Raw genomic sequence first — 9856 nt, forward strand, 5'->3', positions numbered from 1 at the left:
GCCTGGGTTGGTGTGTTTCTGTGGTGTGTGTATAAACCGGGCCTGGGTTTGTGTGTGTGGTGTGTGGTGTGTATAGACCGGGCCTGGGTTGGTGTGTTTGTGTGGTGTGTGTCACTCGGGCCTGGGTTGGCGTTTGCTAATGGCGGGTATAATCTGGGCCTAGTGGTGTTCGACAGGGGGGATTTATAAAGATAAACAATTGAGAAAAAGGAAAGGATAGACTTTGTGACTTTCGAAAACTTTATTATTCAATTGCAACGGACAGATCTATAGGACTTGTTTTCCCGCCCAAACCCGTTTGTTTCACGTGTGAGAACCAGGCAACATTCACATTCAATATCCCACCCCCCCCCCCCAAAAGAAAAACACACACACACACACACACACACACACACACACACACACACACACACACACACACACACACACACACACACACACACACACCTCGGGACCCCCCAAAACACCTTTCAAGAACCATCAAAAACACCCCTCAGGACCTTGAACAATCCTGAGTGTCATTCCTCGACGTTTTCATCACATTTGATAACTCAATGGGGTTTTTTTTACATCTCAAAACCAAAAACCACCATCTTGGCTTTGAATGTGAAATTCCAAAAATGCAACGAACGTGGTTTTCATACAAAAATGGCGATTTCACACGAACTTCGTTCACCTCTTCATTGAAATCCTCTCCAAAATTCTCTCGAGTTCACCTGAGGCATAAACCGTGCACTCAAACACCTGAACCCTCTCCCACACCTTTCCATCACCTGACTAATCTCACGGCTAAACATCAATACGTTCGGATTGTTCACCATTCCTTCCGTCCAACAGGTGTGCAAATGATTCATACACGACTCGTTCAGGGTTCGTACATGACTCGGTCAGGGTTCGTATACGACTCGGTCAGGGTTCGTATACGACTCGGTCAGGGTTCCTACACGACTCGGTCAGGGTTCCTACACGACTCGGTCAGGGTTCCTACACGACTCGGTCAGGGTTCGTACACGACTCGGTCAGGGTTCGTACACGACTCGGTCAGGGTTCATATACGACTCGTTCAGGGTTCATACATGACTCAGTCAGGGTTCATACACGACTCATTCAGGATTCTTACATGACTCGCACAGGGTTCATCCAAGACTCGGTCAAGGTTCTTACATGACTCGTACAGGGTTCATATATGACTCGGTCAGGGTTCGTACACGATTCGGTCAGGATTCTTACATGACTCGTACAGGGTTCATATACGACTCGTTCAGGGTTTGTACATGACTTGGTTAGGGTTCATACACGACTAGTACAGGGTTCCTAGATGACTCGTTCAGGGTTCATACACGACTCAGTCAGGGTTCATATACGACTCGTACAGGGTTCATACACGACTCAGTCAGGGTTCGTACACGACTCGGTCAGGGTTCGTACATGACTCGTTTAGGAATCATACATGACTCGTTCAGGGTTCATGTACGACTCGTTCAGGGTTCGTACACGACTCGGTCAGGATTCATATACGACTCGGTCAGGGTTCGAACACGACTTGGTCAGGGTTCGTACACGACTCGTTTAGGGTTCATACACAACTCGTGCAGAGTTCATACACGACTTGTTCAGGGTTCATACACGACTTGTTCAGGAATCATACAATGTACGAAATGTATTTTGATTAGTTTTCAAGAGGGACACCCCACATTGTCATTCATCCATCTATCCACCCTCCCTCCCCACTCCACAGAATGTCAATGTTATTCATACATCCACCCCCCCCCCACACACACACACACACACACACACACACACACACACACACACACACACACACACACACACACACACACACACACACACACACACACACACACACACACACACAATCATTCATATATTCGTTTGCCTTTAATCTCAAAGGGATTTTGGTTTTCGGTTCAGGTTTCTCCCTGCCAAGCCTCGTGCAGGTGTCCATCGCTCAGGATGCACTATACCTTAATCCCTGCGAGTTACCCCTAGTGCATTTCAGGTGTGGACACAGCAGACAAGCCAGCCAGATATGTGACAAGACAGACACAGACAGCTACAACCATGCATAATAGGATTTGCATCATTCGGGGAGACATATTGCTTGCAGTTATAAATTCCTTGCATAACTCGTTTTTGTGTATAGGTGTAATTGTCAAGGTGATGTGATTGGTTAAGACAAGCAGGTGTTGTCCGTGAGGTATGGCTGTCTGTGGATTTGTCTGCAAACCGACGTTTGTTTAAATGTGTGGTTAATCCATAATACAGCGTATTATACATCTACGGTTTTATACGGTCATGTGTGCTGTACTACAGGACCATACAGTACAGTACACTACGCTCAATATGCTACATACAATATGCACTGTACCACAGACAGTGTACATTATGCACTGTACCATAGACAGTGCACATTATGCACTGTACCATAGACGGTGCACATTATGCACTGTACCATAGACGGTGCACATTATGCACTGTACCATAGACAGTGCACATTATGCACTGTACCATAGACAGTGCACATTATGCACTGTACCATAGACAGTGCACATTATGCACTATACCATAGACAGTGCACATTATGCCCTGTACCATAGACAGTGCACATTATGCACTGTACCAAAGACAGTGCACATTATGCACTGTACCATAGACAGTGCACATTATGCACTGTACCATAGACAGTGTACATTATTTACTGTACCATAGACAGTGTATATACACTGTACCATATATACTGTACATTATGCACTGTACCATAGACAGTGTATACGCACTGTACCATATATACTGTACATTATGCACTGTACCATAGACAGTGTACATTATTTACTGTACCATAGACAGTGTATATGCACTGTACCATATATACTGTACATTATGCCCTGTACCATAGACAGTGCACATTATGCCCTGTACCATAGACAGTGTATATGCACTGTACCATATATACTGTACATTATGCACTGTACCATAGACAGTGTACATTATTTACTGTACCATAGACAGTGTATATGCACTGTACCATATATACTGTACATTATGCCCTGTACCATAGACAGTGCACATTATGCCCTGTACCATAGACAGTGTATATGCACTGTACCATATATACTGTACATTATGCACTGTACCATAGACAGTGTATATGCACTGTACCATATATACTGTACATTATGCACTGTACCATAGACAGTGTACATTATTTACTGTACCGTAGACAGTGTATATGCACTGTACCATATATACTGTACATTATGCACTGTACCATAGACAGTGCACATTATGTACTGTACTTGTGCTGTCCAGTTCCCTATTGCTGTGAGAGATTGATAAAAGCTATTTATAAGCTAATTTGCATATGCAAATGAGGCAAGGCTTCCCCACTGCAGGATTTTTTCAGAACTGGATAAATGGTGAAGTGCAGAGACAATGGCATCACATATCTCTAACCTGGGAGGATACCTGGGAGTTACGGGCAGCTGGTTAATGGATTAATGAGTCAGGGGGGCTGACAAGACGTCCATTTTGGTTAACCGGGTGGCAAAGCAAGAAGAAAGCAAAGGAAAAAGATATAGGTGTTTGATTAAAGATAAATATATATCGACAGGGACTCGTCGGGGGGGGGGGGGAGGAGAAAGAGGAGGAACCTCACGGGATCCGATGAACAAAGACAGATATAAGGGATGGAGACACGGGGATGAGGAGCCTGCAGTCGATGGACACTACGCCGAGTAACAAGTCCTTTAGGCGTTCGCTTCCCGTGCCATGCTCTCTTTGCTGTTGTTCATGCAATTCTCCACGTTGTCATGTTGAGGAGAGGTATTCATCAGTCGATCTTTCCTGCAAACACAGACACGGCACCATGTACATCCCGACATGGCACCATGTACATCCAGACACGGCACCATGTACATCCCGACATGGCACCATGTACATCCCGACATGGCACCATGTACATCCCGACATGACACCATGTACATCCCGACATGGCACCATGTACATCCAGACATGGCACCATGTACATCCAGACACGGCACCATGTACATCCCGACATGACACCATGTACATCCCGACATGGCACCATGTACATCCCGACATGGCACCATGTACATCCCGACATGGCACCATGTACATCCAGACATGGCACCATGTACATCCAGACACGGCACCATGTACATCCAGACATGACACCATGTACATCCCGACATGGCACCATGTACATCCCGACATGGCACCATGTACATCCCGACATGGCACCATGTACATCCCGACATGACACCATGTACATCCCGACATGGCACCATGTACATCCCGACACGGCACCATGTACATCCAGACACGGCACCATGTACATCCCGACATGACACCATGTACATCCCGACATGGCACCATGTACATCCCGACATGGCACCATGTACATCCAGACACGGCACCATGTACATCCCGACATGGCACCATGTACATCCAGACACGGCACCATGTACATCCCGACATGGCACCATGTACATCCCGACATGGCACCATGTACATCCCGACATGACACCATGTACATCCCGACATGGCACCATGTACATCCCGACATGGCACCATGTACATCCAGACACGGCACCATGTACATCCCGACATGGCACCATGTACATCCAGACACGGCACCATGTACATCCCGACATGACACCATGTACATCCCGACATGGCACCATGTACATCCCGACATGGCACCATGTACATCCCGACATGACACCATGTACATCCAGACACGGCACCATGTACATCCAGACACGGCACCATGTACATCCCGACATGACACCATGTACATCCCGACATGGCACCATGTACATCCAGACACGGCACCAGGTACATCCCGACATGACACCATGTACATCCAGACACGGCACCATGTACATCCCGACATGGCACCATGTACATCCCGACATGACACCATGTACATCCCGACACGGCACCATGTACATCCAGACACGGCACCATGTACATCCCGACATGACACCATGTACATCCCGACATGGCACCATGTACATCCCGACATGGCACCAGGTACATCCAGACATGGCACCATGTACATCCCGACATGACACCATGTACATCCCGACATGGCACCATGTACATCCCGACATGACACCATGTACATCCCGACATGACACCATGTACATCCCGACATGGCACCAGGTACATCCCGACATGACACCATGTACATCCCGACACGGCACCATGTACATCCCGACATGACACCATGTACATCCCGACATGGCACCATGTACATCCCGACATGACACCATGTACATCCCGACACGGCACCATGTACATCCAGACACGGCACCATGTACATCCCGACATGACACCATGTACATCCCGACATGGCACCATGTACATCCCGACATGGCACCAGGTACATCCAGACATGGCACCATGTACATCCCGACATGACACCATGTACATCCCGACATGGCACCATGTACATCCCGACATGACACCATGTACATCCCGACATGACACCATGTACATCCCGACATGGCACCAGGTACATCCCGACATGCAGTTGTGTTGGCATCTGGCTCTGTGCTGTTGTCCTCGCGACGTTTTGTCTTTGCCAAACCTCGAGTGTCTGTGCCAAGTGGCAAGTAAAGGTTGAGCCGAGAATAACCATCACTACATTTAGATCCCTCATGCAGCCCGACCTCACCGCAGTGGTTGCAGACACGCAGCGACCATTTCAATTCCTCGTTCTCGACACACACGTCTCTACAAGATTTACAAAATCGATTGTTCGACTACGTGTGTATTATTCCTGGAACAAGAACACTACCTCGGGGAGGGGAGGATGAGGGGAGTTGGGGCAATTATATTTTGTGCCCCCTGTCTGCAGCAGGGGTCAGTAAACCACGAGCGCTGTGGCAGGTGAATAGGTAGGTGTACAGGTGTACAGGTTGAAATTGTAAGCCTCACAGGGAAAGGTTGGGCGGGGTTGTCCCCATGACCTGACCCTGGGTACTACCAACACGTATGTAATTTATTTTGTTATGCTCCAACAGGAACACAAACAACACGGATAAACGCTATTTATTTATTACATCATAAAAGGTATTGTTGGTCGCTGCATGGAGAGATACATACACTTACTCCATTACATAGAGATGGCTGCAAAGGGAATCGATTTTAATATGAAATCTGAGATGTTGGGCAGTGATTCAATCACTGACACACAATCATGACCCGAAATATTTCAACACAAGTGTCAACTAGCCTCAATTCCTCTCACTCACTTATCCTCGGGGTGAAGTTTCTCCCGGATAAGGGCCACAACCTTCCTTACAATCACCACCAGGATAAGAAGACCGAGCAGGCCCAGAACACACGAGGCCACGATAATCATGATGGTCCGGTCCTCAGGAATGACTGCAAAAAGTTGCACAGAATGAGCGTATTATGAAGGGACAAAGGAGTCAGAGGAATTAGCGAACACGAGGATAAGGTGTTGCAGACAGATTAGGGAATGTACAAGTGTCATGGCAGCAGAACCCTGGACGAGCTGGGGATAAACTGATGTACAAGGAGAGTACAGTACAAACAAGTTAAGGTTCTTATGAGGCATGTGAGGCACGTGAGAGACGTGGAGGAGCGTGAGGGACATGAGGAGCGTGAGGGACGTGGAGGAGGATGAGTGACGTGGAGGGGCATGAGGGATGTGGCGTGCATGGAGGAGGTAGAGGAGTGTGAGGAGCATGAAGGATGTGAGTCACGTGAGTGGCGTGAGGAGCGCGAGGAATGTGAGACACATGAGTGGCGTGAGGGATGTGAGGCACGTGAGAGACGTGGAGGAGCGTGAGGGACGTGGAGGAGCGTGAGGGACGTGGAGGAGCATGAGGGACGTGGAGGGGCATGAGGGATGTGGCGTGCATGGAGGAGGTAGAGGAGTGTGAGGAGCATGAAGGATGTGTCACGTGAGTGGCGTGAGGAGCGCGAGGGATGTGAGGCACATGAGGGATGTGAGAGACATGAGCGGCATGAGGGATGTGAGGCACGTGAGCAGCGTGAGGGATGTGAGGGGTATGCGGGGCCAGGAGAGTGAGGGATGTGAGGGACGTGAATGAGGTGATTAATATGAAGTTGTACTTTCGGTGAGGACAAGTAGCTGTGTGGCCGACCAGCCGGTGTTCCGTTTGTCGTCCAGGTGTTTCGCCGTGCAGTTGTACCAGCCCGTGTCATCCAGCTGGACATTCAGTAGAGTGATACCCGCTTCCTCTTTATTTATATTCGATAGAAACTTGAGGCGGTCGTTAAAATGGCTGCTTACGATTTTAATCTTCTTGTCATTGTGGCTGAATATCTGGAGAAAGGGAGAAAGACATGATCATTTGTTACTATTATTTGGGAGTACGTGTGAAAGGCCCAAAAACTACGTACGAGATCCTGGTTGCACACATGGAAGTGGCAGGAATGTGGAATCGTGGGCTCCAGGAAGTGCATGCATGAAGAAACAAAATGGAGATCGAGAGCAGGACCAGGTGAGTTTGACTGTTGTGGAACGAATGGTGTTCAACAGAGTGTGATTGGTTGTACCGGGAATGAATCGCTGGTCTTGTTGTATTTGTAGAACCAGTTGAGGACGATCTTTTCTTTTTTCATCTCGTAACATGTAACGATCTTGCAGGAAATGGTCACGTTGCTGCCATTCACCACCTTCATCTCATCCTTGGTGATGAGCTCGATGGAATGAACACCCGGCACTGCATACCACACACAAACATGAACCTCGACCACCTTGGGTCGACACCTTATTGCTTTCCATCTGTGGCAGAAAACCTTTTCAACGATAACGGCACTCGGGATAGCACACACATTCCTCCCCCAGGCTGAACAGTTTACATTTTCTATCCCACCAAAAGGTCGGATCTGAATCCAGACCTGAACCAAAATCGAATCTGCTTGTTACTGTCACCAAACCAACTCATCCTCCTCGTTTTGTCATATCTCTTCCACAATTTTGAGAAATATCATGATATATATATATATATATATATATATATATATATATATATATATATATATATATATATATATATATATATTGTTGCGGTATTCGCGCCCGCCGGCGTGCTGACGGCCACGTAACTCGAATCGCGGCACGTCGCCCACCGGACGGACAATCCAGTCGTGACCCTCTCGGACTAACGCCGGGAACCAGTCACGGGTGGACCTTTCGGTCTCACCGCGATCGAGCCAATCAGCCCCCGCGTGGGATAGGGTTGCTCGCCAAATTCGACCTACCTAAGTACCCACGCGGAGGGTAGACCGGGCGATCGCACCTCGCCGCAGGTCGACTTCGGACACGGGCCACTTAAGCGACCCGTTCCGTACTATCGGGATAACCGAGCGGTGTTATCGTCGACCTCGCCGGTTCGATTAATTATCGGGCGTATTCAGCCCACTACCAACCCTTTACGTGAAGCAAGATGAGGATTCAAAGAAAGAAATGACGAAGCGAAGCGGGAAACAGTTCAACAATAAAGCACATTTATTCGCGGCACACGGGAGCACACATATACAATTCCACCAAATGCACACAGAAAAGACACAATGTAATTTACACAAAAAGCAAATGTAAAAGCGAAAACACAATGCAGAGCTAATACCGACTACCGAGCACACGGCAACACTTATACAATTCTACTTCACAGACGGCGCCGACAACACATACCCAAAACCAAGGAAAAGAAACACCCTCAAGGATGAGGCGGGCCTGAGGCCGAGATCGGGTCGCGCCTACCCGTCTGGTGATGAGACGCGGAGCGGCGATGGCGCCTCAACTCCGCGGGCCTCGCGGACAGTGTCTGGTAGGGGGTGGGAAAGGGGCCCCCTTGGTCGCACTATCTCAGCGCGGGGGGAAACAGGAGGGGGTTGCTGATGCTCGGGGTATAGAGGATTTTTATTATCCCGTGACGAGCGTCTCCACCTCGGCCAGGTCGCGCTGTCGGCCTCCCAGGGGTGCAGCTCCCTGCACGACGCGAGCACCCCCTCGTCCGCCCTCGCCGCCTCTCCACAGCTCCGTCCCCTCCGTTCCGACTCCAACGCACACGACGACCAGCTCCTTCCACCGCCCGCGAAGTCTTGACTCTCTGTTTCCGACTCTCCTACTCTCCTACTCTCCGCCTCTGGACTCTCCTACTCTCCGCCTCTGGACTCTCCTACTCTCCGCCTCTCGACTCTACTGGACTGACGAACACGGTCCTTTTATCCCCCCGTAGCTTCGCCTTTGACCCCCTCCCTTTGACCTTTCACCTCGCTCCCCATTGGCCCGAGAAAAAGTGGGCGTGAAGGCTTTTTGATCCATAAATTTGCATATATCGATCGCCCTGGGGGCGGGGCCAATTCGCCCCTCGGTCACCGATTGGACGGCAAAAAGTGGGCGTGTGTCGTTTTTGATCCGTTTTTGAAGCACAAAATCCGTGATTTTGTACACGCTGTTCGGCGCGCGCTCTGCACGAGTCCAACACCGGTACCCACAGCGGGGCAAGAACGGTGGCGATGCGACGGTTGCGAGGTGTGACGGGAAGGTCGTGGCGGTTGTGGTGAAGCGGCGTTGTGGTTGGTGGTTGATGTTGTGGTTGTGGTGGTAATCATGGCGGTTGGTCCAAAATAAAGATAGCAAAAGAAAAACGGCTATCCTGAAGAGTCGCAGCACGCATAAATGACATGTATTCCCACTAGACAACGGGTTTGGGCCTAACTACACATGTACTTACCGAGATACCTCACCTAAGGGACCTGAATGGTGGTTTGCGAATTTGGTAACCACAACAATATATATATATATATA

General features: G+C 49.0%; 1 protein-coding gene across 5 annotated transcripts in view; it reads right to left on the reverse strand.

Annotated features, from left to right (window-relative positions):
* Positions 1-222: 222 nt before the first annotated feature.
* Positions 223-9856, reverse strand: part of LOC147010320 (sodium channel regulatory subunit beta-2-like) — a 34843-nt gene continuing 25209 nt past the window's right edge. For 4 of the 5 annotated variants that reach the window (XM_085859208.1, XM_085859213.1, XM_085859212.1 and 1 more), the window contains exons 2-5: positions 7600-7766; positions 7153-7366; positions 6303-6435; positions 223-3864 (exon numbers count right to left, since the gene is read on the reverse strand). In XM_085859208.1, coding sequence (XP_085715334.1) covers positions 3768-3864; positions 6303-6435; positions 7153-7366; positions 7600-7766 — 611 coding nt within the window. In that variant the 3' untranslated portion in view covers positions 223-3767. The remainder of the gene's footprint in view (positions 3865-6302; positions 6436-7152; positions 7367-7599; positions 7767-9856) is intronic. The other variant, XM_085859209.1, reaches the window with a different exon arrangement.

This window comes from Eptatretus burgeri, chromosome 16, assembly GCF_056783735.1.
Source record: "Eptatretus burgeri isolate ZD-2024b chromosome 16, Ebu_testis_v1, whole genome shotgun sequence".
Lineage (NCBI taxonomy): Eukaryota > Metazoa > Chordata > Myxini > Myxiniformes > Myxinidae > Eptatretus > Eptatretus burgeri.